Source organism: Carassius gibelio, chromosome B17, assembly GCF_023724105.1.
Source record: "Carassius gibelio isolate Cgi1373 ecotype wild population from Czech Republic chromosome B17, carGib1.2-hapl.c, whole genome shotgun sequence".
Classification (NCBI taxonomy): Eukaryota; Metazoa; Chordata; class Actinopteri; order Cypriniformes; family Cyprinidae; genus Carassius; species Carassius gibelio.
The window spans coordinates 25251193-25274683 of record NC_068412.1 but is presented as its reverse complement, the minus strand read 5'-3'; the positions used below and the strand labels follow the sequence as shown (position 1 = coordinate 25274683).

General features: G+C 36.7%; 1 protein-coding gene across 3 annotated transcripts in view; it reads left to right on the top strand.

Annotated features, from left to right (window-relative positions):
• Positions 1 to 23491, top strand: part of LOC127976509 (A-kinase anchor protein 6) — a 121366-nt gene that overhangs the window by 96546 nt on the left and 1329 nt on the right. For 2 of the 3 annotated variants that reach the window (XM_052580963.1, XM_052580962.1), the window contains exons 11-15: positions 150 to 296; positions 4611 to 4865; positions 14936 to 15151; positions 17522 to 20575; positions 21723 to 21842. In XM_052580963.1, coding sequence (XP_052436923.1) covers positions 150 to 296; positions 4611 to 4865; positions 14936 to 15151; positions 17522 to 20575; positions 21723 to 21842 — 3792 coding nt within the window. The remainder of the gene's footprint in view (positions 1 to 149; positions 297 to 4610; positions 4866 to 14935; positions 15152 to 17521; positions 20576 to 21722; positions 21843 to 23491) is intronic. The other variant, XM_052580964.1, reaches the window with a different exon arrangement.

The following is a 23491-nucleotide window of genomic DNA, read 5'->3' as shown; positions in this document are numbered from 1 at the left end:
AAAGGATTGTCTTTTGATTAAGCCCAACTATTTAAAGAGCAGAGAAAACACTTTACATGTGTGTCTCGTGACCTCGCTTTATTTTCGTCTATCCTAAGATTGATATGCGTGCTTTTTTCACCCTTCGCCTGCTGTGTGTGCTTCTACAGGGGAACAGTGTGGAGATGTCCATGTGGCTTCCTAAAAAGATGCAGCTTCTGGGCTGGTCTGAATCTCTGAAGAGGAGCGGCACTGAACTTCCTGTGGACTTTAACCAGCGGCTGACGGCCCTCAGGAGCAAATGGGATCAACTCGAGGTTGGTCTCTCACTGTTTAGCCTACTATATGAACATGTTTTATCAAATACAGTAAAGGAGTTATGAAAGTCTTTTTGGGAAATCGCTGTTAAAAACACAGAGCATCACATCAGTCAGGGGTCCCTTTGTGGAAAGAAAGTGCTTCCTGAACAGTTGGCTCTGACACAGGTGAGTGTTACACCTTGAGACTGATCTGTCCTTGATCCAGAGCTCCCCGCTGAGATGAGAGGAAACGGGCGGCTTGGGAAGATTTGGAGGAGAAAGAGACGCTGAGAATGCAAGTTGCGAAGGCATAAAAATGCTACATAAATGCATCTTAAAACACGTTTGTTTGAAAGCTTCCTTTACTTCAAATTGATATTTGTCAAAGTTACCCTGTTTTTAGTGCTCTTTTGAACTACCATCAAAATCTCTCTCTGCTTTGTTATGTTAACGTTTCTTCTATTTTTAAGCCATTTACTTGAACAAACTACTTCCTTACTGGATAAGACACAGCTCATTCAGCACATTTAAGCAAAGCGACATGCATTCATACACTGAAAAAAATAGTTTGGTCTAAAAACTATTTTCACTTAAATATTGTTATTATACGATTGCAAAGAAACATTAAGTAACACAATGAATTAAATAAAAATTTGAAGTAGACTGAACTAGTAACTTTTCCAGTGATCTTTGTTGTAATTACAACTGTAGAAGAGACTTGGGGTTTCAGATTTTTTTTTATTGTTATTTTATTCAGCAAGGACACATGTATAATGTCAATAAATGATTTCTATTTAAAATAAAAGCTGTTCTCTTAAACTTTCTATTCATCAAAGAATCATGAAAAAAATTAATCATGGTTTTCATAAAAATATTAAGCAGCAGAAATCAATAAGAAGTGTTTTTTGAGAAGCAGATCGGCATATTACAATGACTTGATGCTGAAATTCAGCTTTACGATCACAAAAATTAATTATATTTCAGAATATATTAAAATAGAAAAAAGTACTTTTAAATTACAGTAATATTTCACAGTATTACAGTTTTTACTAATCAAATAAATGCAGCCATGGGGAGTGTCAGAGATTTCTTTCGAAAACATTACCAAAATCTTCACACTATGAGCTCTAATTGAGTCATAGTAAAGCTGATCAACCTCCTAAACCATCTTAGACCAGCTAATGATCATAAATGACCAGCTTCTTACTTTCAGGAATGTTTTCCAGCCGAATAATCACAAGTTTCACAATTTTATAACGGCGAAGCTCCAAAGCTCTTCACAGTGGTATGATGCTAAATAATTGATCTTCACTAATAAAGAGTAAACACATACACCCACGTGGATCTGCATCTGCAATGCTCCTCGAGATTGGCATAACAGCCTTTGATCTGAAACATGAATTTTTTCGGAGAGTTTCAAAGTGTCAAACAGCTCGCATCTTCCCTCCCTGTCGCAATCAAGCATTAATTAGAATTATCCAGAAGAGGAATATTTAACGGCAAACGTTCTGACTGGCGTGAGCGTGCACGATGCGTCCTTGCGATGAGTGGCGTCTCGTTAGGGTGCGTGCGACAGGAATAAAGCGTCAGCGGTGCGGAGGGTTCAGTCTGAGCGCCGCTGCTCCCTGCACCGCGCATTATGCCGTCTCAATTGCATATTAAACAAGCCTATCAAGTCAGCCATTGGCATCTGCTGTGCTGACACAAATTGTGAATTAAATGAAATTGATGTCCCCTGTCGTATATATTTATGAAGACAGACCATTCTCTGAAGTATTCTGCTTATGAAGAATTTATGATTGCAAACTGTTCCCGAATAAAATAAAGTGGCAATAAATTCCAGATTTTTTTTTTTTGTTTGTTTTTTGCCATGTGACCCTCCAAGGGCATTGACTTCACCTCCCACCGAGACATTTGTTACTCAGAGAAAACAATGGCTGGATCTGGATTGCATTGATGCCCGTCAAATCATCTGCATTCAGATGAGTGGAGAGGACAGCATAATAAAAGGAGAGAGAAAGAGAGATGGATAAACAGCGGCAATAGAGAGATTCTGTTCTCTGTCCATGAAACTGGACTTTTGCAAACTTTTGTAACACTTTTCTTTAACATTTTCTCTTATTAAACAGAATTAAATAGATTGTTGATAGAAATTGCGATTAATACTATGGTAAAGAATACGTTGCTAAAATGTAAACGTGGGTATTCATATTTACATATTTATATCCAAATAGACTTTGTTCCCCAGTAATTTTCCATACATTTTTTTGTTGCCAGTATAGTATATGTCTGCATAATCCATCTCTTTTTTATTATTTCCTAAATATTACATTTGTTTCTTTTATGTCTGCTGAATTAAATCAATATGCCGTTTAAATATGCATGAAAAAATCCTCTTTTTCATTATATTACCTATTGAAATGCATTTGGATATTATCTAAACTGGTAACATAAAACAGCATGTACAACTTAAATTTAAAATATGATTTATTTTCGTGTAAAAAACAAAACACAATGTACAATACAAAAGAGTTTAAGGTTTAGTCTTTTATGCTCACCAAGGCTGCATTCTTTGATAAAAAAAAATATGGTAAAAACAGTAATACTGTAAAAATACTATTACAACTGTTTCCTATTTTAATATGTTTTAGGATGTAATTCATCTCTGTCACTCAAAGCTAATTTTTTAATCTTCTGTGTCACATGATCATTCAGAAATCATTCTAATATATATATATACTTATATATAAAGTTAAAAAGAAAAGCATTTGAACATTGTAAATGTCTTTATGATAACCTTTTAACTCAGATTAAACATAACTTAATTAATTCTTACTAAAGACAAGCATTTGCCTCTGTTTTGTGTCTAAAGCAGTACTTTTTCACACACTAATGTCTCTTAAAATCACTATGGGATCTGATTTTGCCTCTGTCAGACCAGCAGAAAACCTCAACATTTGTTTCCGGCCGGAAGAAATAATTTTTACATTGAAGCTAAAATGTCCTGCCTTCCATTTTCTTTGCCATTAACACTGAGCTGACAGGAGAGGAACACAGATGTGTTAATAAAGAGAAGCTCAGGCCGGATGTGTGCGGCCAAACACTGAGAACTTAACTGATGCCGCATGCTGAAATAGCCACTTCATTTCTGCGTCATAATCACATCTGTTTCCATTCCAGCTTCTCAACACACCGATCACATAAAGGAAAGGACAATTACAGCAGCCAGTCTGTGTATTAATTGGATAATGGTGTGTATTGTGCTTGCAATTGCCATCTCAGTATACCAGGTTCAACCTGTCTCTAAAAAGTGCGATTGCCAGGCAGGTGGGAATACTGAACACACACATGCGTGCGCACACACACACACAGACAGAGTGCAGCTCAGCATGGGTCTCGCTTCTCTTGCTGTCACTCGGGGGAAATTGTTCAGCTGAGCCCATTTCTAAAATCATTGGTGGGTTTTTTGCAGCTGATTGTTTGCTATTCAACAAACATTTGAATGTTGCTCTTTTTGAGATGAGAATTTAACCCCTTCAGACTCATCAGATGAAACAGCCTGTTATCAGACACTTCAGCAGCCGTGTGCAAATGGACGTCATAATTAATCACACTAATTGATTAAACACAAATAATAGGGGTTAATCACATCAGTACGTGTAAAGCAGTCCATGCATTTAAGTTAGCCTGATGCATGAATGCATTTGTCTTTAAAGGGTTTGTATATTTTGTGGATCCACATTTATGAATATTTATCATAGTTTAAATTTGTTTGTGAAAAGACCATAGGAAAAACAATAGACCTCAAAGTCATGAATATGTAAATGTGACTGTGATTTATTTTATTTTATTTATTTTATTTATTTTATTATTTAAATTTATATTTTATTTCAAATAATATTTCATGTTATCTTTTCTTTTATGTGCGTGTTAAGTTTTTTTTTTTTTACATTGTTATTTTATATTGTTTAATATTTAATTAAGATTTAATTGTATTACTTTTTTGCTTTGCTGTTTTTATTTTATTTTTATCATTGATTTTTCATGTTATTTAGTTTTATTGCTGTACATATTTTTATTTTATATTGTGTAATATTTTATATTTAAATAATATTAAATATAATTGTATTTCATGTCATGGCAATGTAGAGCTGTTCTTATATGTATACCATCTCAGAACTAAATATTTTAAAGATCCTGAACCTGAATCTACACTATTTTCACCAAAATGTCATTTTCATGACAGTTGGTGTTACTATAGTAAAGCTATGGTAAATTAAGATGTTCTGTCCATGACTCTGGTGTTTGACATCTCTGTTTGTGTCCAATCAGAAAACCCTGGCAGAGCATGTGGAGCCCAGTGTGGACCAGCGCAGTCAGCGTGAACTTCTGTCTCCAGACACCAGTAGGATGGTGACCCAGCTGGAGAGCCGGATAAAGGAGTTAAAGAGCTGGCTGAGAGAAACCGAGCTCTTCATCTTTAATCTGAATCTCAGACCAGAAGCACAACAATGTGAGAGCGGCACTCAAGACACTGATGACCCACAGCACGACCCGCAGGCCACCAAACAGCTGCAGCACTTCAGGGTGAGGATGAATATGAGCTGCGTGTCTTTGCTTGTCATCTTAGCAAATGCAATGGACTGTTGTACCACATGTTCAGATCACTGTTAGCAGATACTGCTTGTTTTTTTTGTGTGCTTTTTTTTCAATTTGTTTTGTAATTTCCGGAATAATTGTATTGTGTGTTAGCAGTAAAAAAAAAAATATATATATATAGTACAGACCAAAAGTTTGGAAACATTACTATTTTTAATGTTTTTGAAAGAAGTTTCTTCTGCTCATCAAGCCTGCATTTATTTTATCAAAAATACAGAAAAAAAATGTAATATTGTGAAATATTAGTACAACTTAAAATAATTGTTTTTAAATTTATTGTACTTTAAATTATCATTTATTTCTGTGATGCAAAGCTGAATTTTTTGGATCATTATCATGCAATCCTTTAGAAGTCATTCTAATATGATGATTCATTATCAAAGTTGGAAACAGTTCTGCTGCTTAATATTTTTTCAGAACATGTGATACTTTTTTAGGATACTTTAATGAATAAAAAAAAAAAAAAAAAAAAGAAGAACAAGCTATTTTTTTAAAATATAAATATTTTGTAATAACAATATACACTACTGGTCAGTAATTTGGGGTCAGTATTTTTTTTTCTTTCTTCTTTTTAAATAAACTCAATACTTTTATTCAGCAAGGATGTGTTAAATTGCTAAAAAAAAGTGATAGTAAAGAAAATATATTATTAGAATAAATCAGCTTTGCATCACAGGAATAAATATATTTTTTAAGTATATTCAAATAGAAAACAATTATTTTAAGTTGTAATAACATTTCACAATATTACTGTTTTTTCTGTATTTTTGATAAAATAAATGCAGGCTTGATGAGCAGAAGAAACTTCTTTCAAAAACATTAAAAATAGTAATATTTCCAAACATTTGATCTGTACTGTATGTATATATCTATATATATTAGACACATATTTTACAAACATTTATATATGCATGTCATTTAATTATACATTATTATGTTACATTTATATTTTCAGCCCACATTTTTAAATGCAGAAAGCTTCAGTTTTTAATTGCAATTCCCTAATTTACAATCATTTACAAAAGTTACGCATCTCCTGCCGCTTGCTTGTTTGATTATTACATGATTTGACGTTGCTTTGCTGAAAGAACTTAATGCTCTCAGCTCCGTTTAACACATTTTACCATTTTAACATCCGTTCAACAGAATGGCATAATCGGCTTCAACCATTGAAAACCCAGCCACTGGTCAGCCACTACTTATCAGTATCTAGCACAACACCTGTTAGCCTGCAGCTGTTCATTAGCCATCATAAACTGTGCTAACACTTTGCATTTTCAGTGCAGCTTTCACTAAACCATAATACACTCTTAAACTAGACTACATGACGGCATCATGTCAGGTAGTCTGAGCGTTTATCATAAACACAGGCATGAAACTGCTTTAGAGCGCTCTCTAAAAATAACCTGCTTCACTTGAGCCGTGCTCCTTTAATAAATACAGGGCAAAAAGCACACATCAAATCCCCTGACTGGAAATCTATATGAAATAATTATTTGAGTTAAAATCCTGAGAAACAGCTTGGAGTATTAATCAAGACGTGTCAAAACACAGGTAGCGGAGCTGATTACATCCACCTGCTGAGTGACAAACATAAGTGAGGAAAAGCTTTAGATATACACAGGGTAAATGATCAGGAGGGGAAATAAGGCTGGCTTTCTCTTTTGATCAAATGACACGCAGCCCAAAAAGTCCCACATTGATTTCTCAGGGACAGTCTGGAGAAAATAATGATATGATGATTGGAAACATTAGTAAGTGTGATTTATATGGACTCTGCCATTGCACTAAACGGGATGAGTGTTTAGGAAGAGAACGGAGAAGGATTACATGTATCTAGTTTTTTTCTGACCACTTTTGTAGCGTGAATTGGCTAACTGGCGTAACGTAGCGTGATCACAGAGCGCTTGAAAGGCATCAGCTGGAGAGCTGAGATCTACACCTGTGTAGCTGAACTTAAACACTGCATCAAATGGCTTTTGCAGCCTGTTTTACTTCTGTAATCTGACATCTTTTGTAAAATAGTGTATTTAATGTGAAATAATGTGAGCCGGAACTTGATTTTATAGTTTGGATCATGGAAGGTGTGTAAATACCTCGCATAACTCACATTTTGTTCAGAAAAAGTAACAATCTAGTTTTATTATAAATAAAAAAACAAAAAGATAATAATAATTCTAATAAAACATTTTCATAATAATATTTATGATTATTATTATAAATAATTATTAATAACACTTATAATCATAATAATAATAATTATTATTATTATAATGATTGCGTATATATTGTTATTGTAAATAATGATAATATTTATAGAGATTATTACATTCAAATAGTATTTATTTGTTTTTAAAATAATCTCTATGAATTCTAAAATATAACTAATTAAAATTAAGTAAAATTAACAACAACACTAATAATAATCATAACATAATAATAAAAATAATTATTATTGTTATTTATGGATTATTATTTAAATGAATTGTATTCATTTATGTATTGTAATAATCTATATCAATAATCTATACAAAAAATTACAACAACAATCATTATTATTGTCATTATTGATTATTATTATTATTATTGTCTATAAATAATAATTATTATTTATAGAGATTGTTATAATCAAATCATATTTTTGTATTTTAAAAATTATATATATATATATATATATATATATATATATATATATATATATATATATATATATATATATATATAATAGTCTATACATAATAATGAAAATATTAACAACAACAATAATCATAATCATAAAAAAATTACAATTATTATTCTAATTATTATTATAGATTATTATTGTTTAAATTATTAGTATTTATTTTAATAAAAATAATCTATAAATAATATATACAAAAATATTAAAATATTAATAAAACAACAGCAACAACTAATATTAGCATTAATTATTATTATTATTGTTATTATTGAACTTTACATTTTTAGAAAACAATATGCACTTCTGCATATGCATGTGAAAACTAGACTTACAAAAAATGGAATGTAAAACTTTTTGTGCATGTAAGAAAATCTTTTTTTTTTTTCAGTGTAATGGCTCTGAATATTTGTCATATTATAGTTAACATATTGTATTACACTTCTTGCACTCATGGTTGTAACTGTGACAGTGATCTTGCTGTAGTTAAGGGGCTGTTAGTCTTGTAAGGCTGTTGGTGTTTTTTGTGGCTGACTGCTGTGATTGTTCACTGTCATGTTATGTGTGTGCTAGTGATAGTGGTTCACTATGTCAGAAAGGGTCAGTGGTTTGAGATTGCCCCAGAAATTTGAAGAGCGTTTAAGATAATTTCATCCCTTTTATTGTGGTTTAATTGAACCTCAGTTTTGGCAGTTGAAGAGTTTATCCATGTTCTGTGTTCTGTTAAATCTCACGGCTGGAGCTGCTGGAATGAGTCTGTTCAGTGTAGATCCCTGATGCCAATAAAAGTCTGAAATATGTGTAAAAGGAGAGATAGTGAGACACTTCGTTATGAGTAACAGGTATGGTCACCCTTTAAAATGTCATCATAAAAATGTCCATTTTCCCCTGAATAAAAAGCATTAAGTTCTTTACTTGCTAGGGGCGAGTGGAGTTGTCTAAAATTAGACTCTATTGTATCTTAACCTTCTCTGGTCAGACGGTTCAGAGTGGTTGGCTGCCAATTTCACTTCTTTCATTAATAACTGTCTTCCCTTTAATAGTGTGCCTTCATGATATTAAAACCCCAGGGTTGGATATTTCCTGTCAGGGAGAGGAGAGATGATGGGAACCGCATGCCAACTTCGGTCATTAGTTAACAATAGTTTTACTTACAGAAGCTGTTGTATCCTGAGCTGGAAATCTGCTGATTTCTTATCTCTATAAATAGAAATCTCTGTTTCAAAACCTAGTGAGCTTCCTACCTAGGCGTCAAGAATGTTATGCTTTCTTATATCTGACATATTCATAAGGATGACTTTTCACTACCGTTCAAAAGAAAATAAATTAGTACTTTTATTTAGCAAGACAGCATTAAATTAATCAAAAGTGACATATTTTAAATGTTACGCAAGATTTCTATTACTAATAAATACTTATTATTCATCAAAGGATCCTGAACAAAAATGCATCAGTTTCCACAAAAATATTAACTGTTTTCAACATTGATAATAACAATAATAAAGCAGCAAAGTTATTTTAAATTGTAATATTTAGTAATATTGAAATAATATAAATGCAGCCTTGATGAGCATTAAAAAAATGCTTACTCACATACTCCATTTAAAATTTAGTTACAAATTTATTTTTTTCTCAACACTTTTTGTGTATATGTTTTATGGTGTGAACAATATTGTCTACAAGGTTAAAAGCATCAATCTAATACACATGAATATTATTATTCATATTATAGTATTATTCATTTCTGTAGCATAAACATTGTGGTCTTTTTCAGAGATCGTTGTGTCATTTCAAGCAGCACCAGGAGTCTTTCAAAACACCTCAAACTGCAAACCACGTTCCCATTAAAGGAATTTCACAGGAGAATTAGACTAAATGGAAGCCAGACTGAATAGCGTTCGAGTCTGAGTCCATCTCCACGTCTCTCTCAGGCACCTTTGATCAGCTCGCCGCAGCGTGGGGCCCCGGGGCCTCATCCTCCGGGTCCCGTCCGGCTGATTGAATGTGACGGCACAGATATAATATCAATACTTTCTCCATGATTAGGAATAAGGAACTCCTGTTCTTTGGAAGCACTAACCACATTAAGTCAGTTCTGGGACGGGCGTGCGAGAGCGCCTAACGCAGAGTTAGCGTCTCATCAGCGAGTAATGGGGAGCAGACAGGTGACAGGCCTGTTCATTACACACACAATCAACTGGCCGCACACACACTTGCACACATAGAGTCGTATTTTTCATTATACGTCCATGCCGCTTGCTTTCATTTACAGGCGCTAATGAGAAAATGTCCCCATTGATGGCAGCGTTATCACTTTGCTGCCATTTGTTTGCGTTAGCGCAGTAAAGACGACGTCTGCCGTTCGTAACACATTAGTCTCATTTTGAAAACACTGTCAGTTTTTTTGTCTTAAAGGGGAAAAATAATTAAAAATAAGCTTTCTTTAACGACAAGCTTTATGGAAGGTCACCGACAGCCCGACTCAAACCAATGCATTTCAGACACGGCTAATATAGACGTATTTGAAATAACGAACACGTCAGGCAGAATGCAAAACAGGATCCTTCAATTTTTTTGTATTATACGACTAGCGTCAGTCTGCTGACATCGAATTTCAGTTGGGTTTGCTTTTATTGTCTATCCGCTCTCTGCAGTACGATTTCTCTCTATTAGCGCGACACAGGAACGAGGCCTCGACTGACAGCCGTTGATGAAACTCGAGCCGGTCAGAGCCAAAGGGATGTGTCTGGGAACAAATGGCCAACATGAATTCGTTATACTCATTTGCGATAACAAGTGCTTGTGGTTTTAATTGACTTAATCAACAAATAGAATTAATCAGAGATTTCTAATTAATGGTAATTGATTGAATATCCACTGGGTCACTGTCAGAGCTCCGTCGCCGTGTCCTTGCCGTCACTGTAGGGGATTTGGGGCTCCGCTCCTCAATCTCGCCGAGATTAATTGAAAATGTTAAAATTGCTGCGGCTGTAAAGAGCGAGATGAAGTGTGCGCTGGTTTTCCCGCCGGAGAGCGGGAAACAAATACCCCCCAAAACGAAACGAGCAGAGCCTGGCGTCTGGCTTTTTTTCTAATCCTATGGAAAGCGCATCAGCACGCGTCATTTAAACTGTTCTCGCACTTAAGTCGCATGGAAAAAATGTCAGAATATCATAAGGCTTAGATTTTAATGAAATTAAGTGGGAGGGAGAGATGTGGAATTGGAGTTTAAAGGCTTTAGGCTGCGTCTGTTCTCATTTTGTGCTGAATAAAGAGATAAGCAGTTTTTGGAGGAACACTCTTGGGAGGTCGGTGTAATACACATGCATCTTCACGGCTCGGCTCTCCGCCTCAGGTGTGATTACAGACTCTGATAGCGAGAGACCTGTAGATTAATACTGTACACCAGATGGATTTAGCCACATGATAGCCAGGGGAGTGAGACGAGAGAATAGTCGTACTGCCGTTCTGGAGATTGTGTTAGCGCCTAAGCACGACACCAGGCGGCTGATCCTCTGATAGCTTTATTAAAAAGCACCTTATAGATGATCCGCCCGCAATCTCGAATGTTCTTACAGTGGATGGCCAGCTCAAGGGTAGCTTTTTATGTTTGGTTTCTCACAATATTCTATTTATGTATAGTCGACTTCCAAAAATTCAGGATTTTTAAATAAAGGTTTGTATTTCTGTTTTATTTCTTTTGGTTTCACCCTGTCATTGTTAGTTTCAGTTTGTTTTGTTTTTATAAAATTTATTGTTATACTTTCTTGGCTGCCAAAGTTCATGTGTTAATTTAGTGTTATCGCTGTCTAGTAACATTTTTATTTGTTATGCAGATTGATTGTAAAATTTGATATTATATCATGCATCAAAAACTACAACTAAATAATTGATTGTTTTTATAATTAGATTATATTCTGATTTATTTTTGTTACTATTGCTGCATGAAAATATTAATTTTTTTCAACTTATGTTCCAAGTCATTCAGTTTTCATTTTAGTTTTTCTTTACTGTAATAATGCTAAATAATGAAAAAGCAATTTGTTTGCAAGGTTTGTAGTTTACTGGTCTAATTGTTGGTTATTTAAAGTTGCTCAAAACATTTATTAGAGTATTTAGAGTCACCAGTGTGCATGTTCTGCATTTTACAGTGGCTTTGAATGCAAATACGAATTCAAAAGTCAGAAATGTAGAGTTTTAATGTATGAAGCAGCTCAGATCAGTGGTTTCTGAGAGAATTTGATGAGGAATGTTTGCGTTCATATAAAGATGTCTGCACATTACTGAGATGTGTTGTGAAACTGGAGTTTCCATGTTGTCTCATTGCTTGCTAGGAGAAACCATCGAGACACTTCTGATTTATTTGTGATTTTTCTTTCACAGTATGCTGTTCTGGTGTTTTGATATCTGACTGAGGCACCAGGGCCCTCTGGCCCCCCGCCAGCATTTCAGTCTCAGTGCTGGTTTGTGTCTCTGAAACAAAGTCATTGTGTGGACTCACATACTGGAGGAAAAACAAAAAAGCTTTTTAGCAAATATTGGTGCATTGTACTATACTATTCCTCTTCCAAAATGCAGAAACAGCATCATATTTCTGGAACCTCATTGTGCAATGATGTAGTTTCATGTTTTGTGCAGTTTAATCTGAGAGCATGATTGAACATTGTCACTTGTATTTCATTGACATATCTGAAGGGTGAAGTTATAGTTTAGAGACTGAGACAGACATTTCAACTGTTAGATTAATGTGTGGTCCATATCGCAATTTATTCTAAATTGAATATATGTTCACTTAGACTGCATGTTGACCAACCTTTAGAATTTATTTATAGAATTAAAAGGAATGCTTTATTATATCACATTGTCTTTCAAGTAATGTTTCACAAATTCAGTTTCATTTCATTTTGAATTCTAATAGCCCATTAAGAAAAAAAAGAAAAATTATAATAAATCTTAATCAAATGCCGAATTTTTTAATTCTTTGGGTGTTCATGAAATGTCTGTAACATACTTCAGTTAAAATTTCTCAGTGGTTTCTTTTCAGCTTTTCAGAGCTGGCAGACATACCAGAAACCGAACTAATTGCAAAATAAAAATTTAAAAAAGATAAAAATAAATAAAACGAATATGTCATGCACATTTCCCTTTTAATTAGTCTTTTTAAACCCTTTTCACTAAAAATATCTAAAAGTCCTTAAAACTAGCATTGAAAAGACAATCTATAAAACAAGTCTTAATATTTTATGCAGTGCTGCTTCTCAAGTAAATTTACCTTGTTATAAGATGTTTTAGCTGGGAAATAAGACAAAGTACACTGTCTTATTCTATTCTATTACCACGTGGTGAAGTCTTTCTGACATGCAGTGGGAAAATAAAATTTCACCTAGTTTTCCTGTTTTTTGTGCTTGTATCAGAAGCTGCTACTACAGGCTGAACGATATCTATAAGTCGAAGAGCTACAGTATTTTACCATCAACTATTTAAATGTGTCTTTAGAAGACCAGGCCACTACATTTCCCAGACACCGTACGCCATTGAAAAACAGTGTCCATTTGAGTGCTATTTGAGTTTCCATCACCTCCCACATTTCTGTCTGTCAAAGTTTCAACTCTATCAACACGTTCGCACCTCGGCCTCCTCTCCGGCGCGCTGCCATTGCATTTTACAGTCTCATTACCTGTTTAAAAGACACGGGAGAGGGAAATATGCTAAAACAGAGGAGCCGAGCACTCCAGGAAAAATAAAATCCAATTTAAATGTAATAGTGTTTAATATTTATTGAAAAACGTACAGAAAATGTAAGGCGGTGCTTTTTTGGGCTGGCGGGATTTGCATAAATTGTTCTCTGAATGTTTTCGTCCCTTCAGCCCCTCTAGAACGTGCGTTTGTGGTCTGTGTTCCAGCGTGGTCGTCTTTGGGAGAGTCTGTATGCTCTGGCGGTTTCATTAAACAAGTGTCATAGCTGGACACCGAAGCACGGGAGTGCAGCTTTGGCCTTTAAATATTTAATTCTGTCGTGTTTATGGGGAGAGGGGGATGTGATTTACACGCTCCTGACAGGCTGAATTGTTGTGGAGACCTCATCAAGTGCACAGGAGTCTCTCTTTCTATCTATCTGTCTCTCTCTCTCTCTTCATTTACTATGTTCATTCATGCCACAGAAACTCTGAGTGGCTCTGAGGTGCTGTGAGTTCACATGCATGTTAGCAATAAACCCTGTGTAGCAGTTGTGGCAAATGGTGGAGAATAGTTCATTGAAAGTTATTTTTATAGACTGTACTATATTTTTTTGTTGCAAACAGTTTTTGAACTTACAGGTGTATTGTAGTGTGAGTCTCACTATTTTTGCTACTTTGCGTTGTGTATTGGACCTTATTAGAAGAGTCTTATAAGAAACCTTATGTAAATGTGTTGTAGAAAAGAAAAACAATTAAATTGAATTTATGCATCATTCGTTCTGAACAGAATTGAAAACTAAATGTAAAAAAGCTTCTACAAACTAATCTGATCCGTTATAGCAAATTGTTCCATTTGAACTGTTCAAGTCAATGAACCAGCTCCAAAAAATGATTCACTGATTCATTTGAGTCATTAAATGAATCAAGTGTTCCCAGACTTCCCTGCGCTGGTCTTTTTGTAGCAATTTACTTTACTTTAATTATGTCTTTTTGGCTCAATTTACTTTTATATTTTTTTTCCTTTTGTATTCATTTCTATCAGTTTTTAGTTTAATTTTATTTGTATACACCTATTTCTTTTTTCTATTTTTATTTAATGAATTTATTATTTATGTCTTTTAAACATCCTTCGATAAATGTTTTTTGTATTAATTTTTATCACTGTTTCTGATTTATTATTTTGGTTTTTATTACAGGTTTTATCAGTTGTTTGTTTTAATTTAGTTTTTTTTTGCATTCATGTCTATCAGTTATTGTGTTTTTAGTTGTATTATTAAGGTTTGTTGTATAAAGATTATTGCTGTATTTAATCTATCATTTAGAGTGTTTCTTAGTCTCATTTATTTTTTAAACAGCAATTTTTTTGTTTTCATTTCAGCTTTTAATCAAGGTTTTTAAATTCATTTCTGTTATTCAGGGTGTTTAGTTTTATTATTTGGGTTTGTTCTTGGCTTGTATGTTCACAAACTGCAGTTTCAAAGTTAAGCTTTTGGAGTTAAGTCAAAGTTAAGCTTTCATTCATCAAATTCTCTGGCATTACCATTTGAAACCCTGCCCTTAACCTGACGACAGGGATGTTGAACCCTGTTGACTAACACAGTCTATGAGTGCATGAGAGGACTGACCTGCTCCTGTCTCTGCAGGCTCTGTGTATGGAGGTGCGGGGCAGACGGAAGGGCATCTCCTCCGTGCTGAGGCTCTGTCAGAGGCTGCTGGATGGGCCTGAACATCAGAGCTCAGAGGCAGAGCGCCAGTCGCTGCAGCTGCTGCAGGTCAACCTGGAGAGACGTTGGGAGGCCATCGTCATGCAGGTCCTTCAGTGGCAGACCAGACTGAAACGCTCGCTGGGCAGAGACCAGGTCACATATGCTTTACACTACAGTTACAAGTAAACAAGATAACATACGTTGTGAATATAAACAGGGTGATGCATGCACAGGTAGTGCTGTCTCAGTATCCACACTATGGACGGTTTAATTGTGTATGTGGTGGAGTGGCTAGAATGCATAACATGTACTGTATATTGTTTTTAAAAAAGTAGTTGTGTGCTCTGTTTGCATTATTTAGCACCTAATTCACTAAAGGAATTATGCAAATCGGTACAAACAAGTTCAAAAATGCTAGTTGCATGATGCAATTTCCCATCTTGCAAATACACACAAACACCTCCTTTAATTAAACACAATTGTTAACCTCCTATTTTCCATCATGCTAAAAAATGTGCAGTCTATAAGTAAATTGTGTCATTTAAATATGCATGGTACAGAGCTATACTAGTGCAGATAGTGTAAAGTGGCATAACTGTTTAGTGAGCTTTAGTGAAATTGCCTAAAATGTCTGTTTTTTTATGTTTTTTATTATTATTGTTGTTTTCATGCTTGAATGAATGTAATGACTGAAAAATAGTTTGACCAATAGTGTGGGGGAATTATTTTACTATGTTACATGATTAATTCGCCAAGTAGGCATCTATCATGTCCTTAATGCAGTTATTTTGTATAAAAATGTCTTAATCTTTAACAATACATTTAAATACTGTATCAGTAAGGAGACTCCTTCCTAATACAATTATAATTCTGAAAACCAATGTTCTGCTATGTATTTTATTGAACCCATTGAATTGGCTCTTCAGAGATCTCCTTACATGTTGCTGTGCTCAAAGGAATCTGTCCAGAACAATTTGTTAAGCAGAAATACACTAGTTCCAATAATATAGTGCAGCGCCGCTGTAACAGTGCAATAAGAATGATGTATAAGGCAGGGAAAGTGGCCACATATTATTCTTGAATACACATAGTAAGAGAACAGTGGCTAGATGCGCTCCCTAGATACTCACTGTACTGTGAACTCAGTCGATTACATATGCTTTCAGAAATAACTGGCTGTCCTTAATGTATACTGAGTAACCCATAGCAATGAAATAGCTTGATCATGTGTCCCCATCCTGCACTGAAAGGGAGGAAGTAGTCTCTTAAAGAACATAACATGTGCACATTCTGTGTTCACTGCCATATAAAAAGACTTCCCATCCTGAAAACGGAACCCTTAACTAGTCTCTTATTGTATGTGTGGGACCGTTACAGTGCGTGTTAAACGGGCGAGTGGGCCGAGGGCTAGACTTCGCCTTTTGTCATGTAGATGTTGTGCATTCCTGCATGGCAGCAGCAGGGCTCTGGGGAGGCTGCGTGCTTCACGCGGAAAAGCCCAGCAACCTGTTTGTGAGCGTCCACTCACTTACACAGGGAAGACAAATTACTCGCCCCTCGCTCAGCTTGACCTTGCAGGGCTGAAGTGCAATTTCACTTTTTGCGGGCGCAGAAGAAAGGAAGAGATAAATAATAGGGAGAGTTTGTTTTTGTGAATACAGTACACCTTGTGAGATGATGAAATAGCTGACTGTTGAATGCTTCAAGAGGCCTTGCTCACAAGTCTGGTGTCTGGAAAAAAATCCAATCGTTACTCTGTTTACAAAAAAAAAAAAAGAATATCATGAATTCTGTTTGAAGGTCAACGAAAGACATAATGGTTTTTAAGTTAACTTTCACCTGCTCTTAAGGGAGTAGTAAACCAGTGAAAAAGTGGTAAAAAAGGTTTCAGAAGAACTTTAATTGACACTGTCAAGTTATTAGATGATTTCACTCCCAAACTGAAGTGTAGCAGATACAATGCACGCTTTTTAGTCAAAAATCTCAGGCCATACTAGACAGTAGTTTAACCTTCCACAAAGTGGCAAAATGACTCTTGTAATGGCATAGCTAAAGGTTATAATTAGTCTATCTGATTAAAACGTTATGTGCTGCAGTCGGGATACAAATGTTAGCTGAGGCAGCTAACTGAAATAATTTTTATTTGATTAGACTGATTGATTGTTCTCACAGTTAAGGGTTTTTATCATGCACTAGCGATCCAAGCCTGTGCATTAGTATTTTCCTCATCAGCAGAAAGAGAATAAACAGAAATCTAATAAAAATTCATTTTATGGGATATATGACATACAAAGCAAGTGTTAGATTTGCCAGTTTATTAGATTAATGAGATAAAGAGGATCATTTAAATAGACTCTTCCTGCTTGAACAAGAAGCAAAGCAATTTGTGTAATTATGCCCTGTGCTGAATGCCCATATCTAAGCAAAAACCTATTTGTCATAGATTAACTTTGCATTTGATCTAATTAAAAGTCCAACCAAGTATTTCGGTGCCCCTGACGTCTTTTTCTCTCCCTTTTTCAGGTCCCTGAGAACCTCGTTGAGCCTTCTCTCATGGAGCTCCATGGCCAGACAGAAGACTCTTGGGAGTGGGACGAAATGGACATGACCATCTGTGATCTGGAAACACATGACCGTGAAGATGAACAAAAGCCTGGATCTAAATCACAACTTATTTCCCCAAAGGAGAATTCAAATCTCACCGAGTCATGCCCAAATGACACACGGTGCGGAGCAGCCTTGAGCTCTGCAGAACTGAATCCAGAATCTTCTCGTGTTTATCAGGTGTACAGTCTGCATAATGTTGAACTCTACCAACAACCCCAATATAATCACAAATCATCATCAACCAAATCCCAACAGTCACTTTTGAAGCGGCTGAGCGTGGATTCCTCCTTCTCCTCTGCCGAATCCTTACCTGACATTATGGGTGACCTGTTGAAGGGGAAGCAGGAGCTGCTATCAGATTCAGCCAGGAGATCGGAGAGCGAAAGTGGGATAGTTAGTGAAGGGGACATGGAGACCACAGGTAACTCTGAGGTTTGCCTGCTCTTCCAGAGCGATGATCCAAAAGTTTGTGTTACTCTCACTCCTCCTACCAGAGAAGATGGAGACAGAGTGTCAGATGAAGACATAGACAGAGTTTTGGAGCGTGCCAACAAGTGTGCAGAATTTGGTGACAGTCTTACCATTGGGCAGAGAGACCAGCAATGGCATATTGTTAGAAAGAAGAGAGAAGATGGTGGAGAAAGCAGGAAGAAACACCGCAAGGAGCCAATGAAGATTTATGCCAACAGCTTTGGGCTAAGCCAAGAGGCTAATGATAAATATCTCAACATGAGCGGAGATGATGAAAGGGTGACTACACACCAAAAGCTCCAAAAGGAGTTCACGCAGCTATCCCAGGGGTCTTCTCTTGACTCTCTTTTCACAGTAGGGGAGTTATTTCCATCGAGCAAAGAAGCACTGACTCGTAGCACTTCCCTGGAAAGTTTGCTCCCTCCATGTAAGAGCACAGAGGACACGGGCAGTAAGGAAAGACTGAGGGACATTGAATCGACTGTGGAGCCCACAGGGGAACTCAGCAGAAGAACTCTGGAACTTCTAAAACGCCTTGAGAACATCCAAAGCCCTCTTGAAATGAAGATGACACGGAGCGTCTCTGATGTAACGCTCCAGAGCAGCTCACTGTGGCATGGGTCACGCTCGGCTGGAGCTCCCTCCTCCATTAACGAGAGCTCAGCAGCCTCCCTGACGGAGCTGAGCAGCACCGAGGACTTGTCTGTGGCATCTGAGGACCTAGCTGTGCAAATGAACCGCTGCGTGGCTGCAGAGTCCAATGCATCCTTCCGTAAAAATTGCCGCAGCCAGCAACAAACCGACGAAACCGATGCAAGCATTAGTATGGTTGTCAACGTTTCCTGCACTTCAGCCTGTACTGACGACGAGGATGACAGCGATCTTCTCTCCAGCTCCACTCTGACACTCACAGAAGAAGAGCTTGGTATTAAAGACGACGATTCCAGTGTAACCTCAGAGGAGGAGTACATTGAAGGTTCCCTCGCTCTTGGGCTGGATTATATAAAGGGTGAGTTTCAAAACTGGATGAAGCCTAGATCCCAGAGTAAAGAGAAAAATGAGGCAGATCTAGTGGATGAGCTACAGTGTGGCACCATGTCTAAAGACATCGTCTCACCAGTTAAGACCGCAAACGATCGTCACTTTCTCAGTCGGTCCATGTTGAAACTCATGGAAGCCAACACTAATACTAAAATCGAGCACCTCGGGGAACAGGAGGTGGATGGCAACCGAAGGGACGCCACCAGGAGCTATATCAACCACTTCGTGGATGACATGGAGAATGGGAATGTCGAAAGCACTCACATCAAAGGAAAGGATGAAGACGATGAGCTGCTGAGGGAAGAGGGAAGTCTGCTAACCAAGAAAGGGGAATCGTTTAAAAACTGTTACGTGGTGGATGCTGCCAATGGCGTCAAAAGCGGTATGGTGACTGCCACCTCTCCATCCTCATGCGAACAGTTGAGCTTGAGCTCCTTGGAAGGGCAGTTGAAAGGCGAGCTGCCCTGTCACAATTCCCATCTTCCCTCGCCCTCCATCTCTCCCAGAGATGAGTATTCAGGGTTATCTGCACACGTTCATAGCCGACAGAATCAACTCGCTGCCTTTCTGAATGACGTTCACGAGAACCATCAAGAAAGCTCTTCAGAGAGCTGCAACCACCCTGCTTTGATCTCCGAAGAGGCCAAGAGTGACAGTGTCCATGACTTTGTGATGGAGATCATTGACATGACATCTGTGGCCCTGAAGACCAAAGAGGCCCAGGCAGAGCAGCCTACGGAGGTGTGTAGCCCAACGTCTGTATCTCAGATCAGAGAGAAGGTCCTCGAGCACTCCCATCGCCTTATCCATTTGCGCAAGGGTGACTTCTACTCCTACCTGTCCCTGTCCTCGCATGACAGTGACTGCGGAGAGGTCAGCACCTGCGCGGAGGACAAGAGCAGCACCCCGATTCTTTCGAGTACGCCAGATATCCGTGACGAAGAGCCGCTCTTCGAGGCCTGCACCGAGGAAGTGTACTTGGGCCCTCCTCTTTGTTACAGCATGTCCATTAGCAAACGGCCCACAAGACACGCTGCCAAACTAATAGAGCCGGCCAGTCTCCCGAGCCCAGCACTTTCATCGGGCTGCGATGAATACCAAAAAGCACATGGTATTTCTCAAGGAAGTGTAGCTGGTAGCCAGCCAGAGTGCCATAATGAGGCGCCTTATCTTAATCCTTTACCATGTGAAACCCCGATAGATACTGTTGAATGTTTTGCAGATACTAAAATGCTTGAATCCAATATTTCCCCTGTAATGACTAAGATAAGAGTCTCTTGCTCCACTACAAATCCTTTAAAAGAGGATGGCAGCCTTTATATTAATCCCAAAATTAACTGTCCGCTGATAAGGAAGACTGATAGCGATGAAAGGGCTCCTGCTTCACAGTTGATGAAACAGAAGAACGTCGGAAAAGGGCGCCGCTCTCTACAGGAAGCCAAGTCGACTCATAAGCAGGTGTGTTTCGACATTACACCGCACTCTATCTGCTTGTAATGAGAGCGGTGTGCGTTTCTGCTGAATTCATCTCGTTGACTAAATATTTAAGAGGGGATTTTTATTCATTCTCTCACCCCCTCTCACCCCTCCCCGCCGTTTTACCCCTGAAGTGCTAATGGAAGAAGGATTTGCAGGCGTAGATTTAAAATTTTAAGGTCTACAGAACAGAATAATCATAATCAGTCAGATTATATTATGATTCATAAGCAAGAATGCGGTGAGGATCATTACTTAATTTCATGACTGAATTAGCATGTATTTGTGCTCTTTTTAAGTAGTTTTCTATTTCATATGCAAACTTCTCCCTGCTTGCTTCCAACTCTGTCTGCAAACCCTGCGTTTGACCTTATATCAGGCGAATTAAGTTCCTACTTTAGAGCTAATCATTGAGACCGAAAACACTAAGTTAATTTTATTTAAGTCATCGATTGAATTTCAGTGTTTGTACTCATATGGACATATTGATTTCATTAAAATAACTGGATGGTTTATATGAAAAAGAAAGGAACTATTACCACCTTCATATTTTCAACTCCAAACTCAATCTTTTCATGTTTCTTTATGCTTCTGATCTCTTTTTATCTGCTTTTCAATTCAATGTTCTTTATTGGTATAGATTAAATTTAGAAAAATGTCTAGCATTTATATGAGAATACTGCCAAATAAATCATATAACAACAGTGCAAATGCAAACAGGTGAAATATTTTTATATAGGTGATATTTTTTAATGTTAAAATATTTTCTTGATTTTATTCTAATTTAGGTTTCAAAGACAGCTAATTTTAGAACATTTTAGGTAATTAAGACATTTTTAGATTGACTTTCTGTAAATACTTTTCCAGTGAATAAGTGTTTGCGAAACCTGTCTGCAAACAATCATAATTTTTGTTGTTTTTGTTCAAAGAACAATTTAATGTAATTTAATTTAATTTGATTTAATGTAATTTAATTAATAATATATATATATATATATATATATATATATATATATATATATATATATATATATATATATACACATAGATAGATAGATAGATAGATAGATAGACGGATAGATAGGACTAAATGATGAAGGCAACATTTCTCTTGTTCTCTCTCTTCCAGCTGGCAAGGTCAGAGAGCAGCGCTGGTGTTGCGGAGGGCTGCAGGGCTCAGATCAGCGGTCCACAGACACATAGCTCATCTGCAGGAAGGAGTAGAGTCAGCAGCAGGCCTCAGGTCAAGGTAGGTGCTATAGGACTCGCTTCAACACACACAACCTCTCCCTCCCAGCCACTTCTGCCGCACTGCTGAAAAACAGCCACGGGGTCTTTTCCACGTCAAGCGTTACATTGCAAACAACCCCATTTTCCATTGCACTCCATACTGCACGTTAGCATGATTTATTAGTAGTGTGTTTTGAAATGAGCCTGTTTTGTGTTTTTCCATTGTTTATTGCTTGTGAAATTCTGCTTGATAAAAACCCAAAGGCTCACTTCTGGATGACGCAAATGCCTGGTCTGGACCGGCAGTGTTATGGTTTAAATTATAGACCACTGTACTTTCTACATGATGACTCCCTTACCAGTAAATTGGTTTGAAAAGCATTCATTACGTAACGTGGTCTATATATCCAGTGGGGTTAGCCTTGGAATTGTCTTCCCATTTTTCTCCGTCTTTCTCTCTTACTGTCTCTTTCTCGGTCGCTGCTGTGGCCTCATCAGCGCAGGGCTGAAATAATGAACGTGTGTCGGTCGGCAATCATTTCTCTTGATGAAAAGCATATCCAGCAGATGGAAAACTTTAAAGAATGCTGCTTTCTTAGTCTCAAATAAATTTCCTGACTGCAACAATATACGACACATTGTAATCTGGTGGAATTAACAGATGGAAAACCAACTTGAGCTCGTACTGGATTGGTTTTTAGGACTTGTCTTCCTTCCAGTTCATGAGCATAAATTTTGAAGGCAGTTCTGAATGATGCACAGCCCTGCGGCTAGCTAACACTTTGCAAATATTTCTAAGAAAATGTAAGTTTTGGTCTGTAACCACCATATACATAAATAAAGAAAATAATGATGGTTATGTGATACAAAGGGAAGGTCATCTTGAAGATTGTTGGGAGTTGGTGAGTCGGACACATTTCAGCAAGCGCCCGAGGCTTCAGGGACACGGTAAACAGCAGAGAGAGCCAACTATCTGTCTCTACAGACACTATGATGTCAGCCCTGCGGTCATTGTGGGTTCAGCTCACACTGCACAGTCAAATGCACTGCAGTGTCACATGACACAGAGAAGACCTGAGCCAAACTAACAAACACTCCAATCAAATGCAATGCAATTCATTTGACTTATAATGTCTTGGTCATATAACATCTTGCACATATAACACCATCATTAGCTTCATTCTGTACCGTGGAAGTGAATTTAAATTCAGTTGTAGACAAGACGTTGAAATGCAATGGTAAGAAGTGGAATTTCCTTAATTGCAAATACATAGAAATTAATTAAATAGTTAATGTCAAAGTTGTTGATTAAAAACAAATTAAATCCAGCATATCATTTGTTGACTTATATATTTACAAAATATAAATATATTTAAATGTTTATTATTTATTTACATGCAATATTACATTTGTATTATTTTATTTATATTAAATATTATATTTCACTTTTATTATTATAATTATATATTTAACCATGTTTCATTAAATTATATTTCATTACATAAATAGATCTGGGAGAGTAAGAGAGAAAATAATATAAAAAATTATATTGTTTATACATTTTATAACATATGTTTTGTATATATTTTTATATTGTATGTATACATGTATATTAATTATGTGCTAGATTTAGATTGTTGTGTTTTGCTTTTGTGAAAAGTGGGGGCA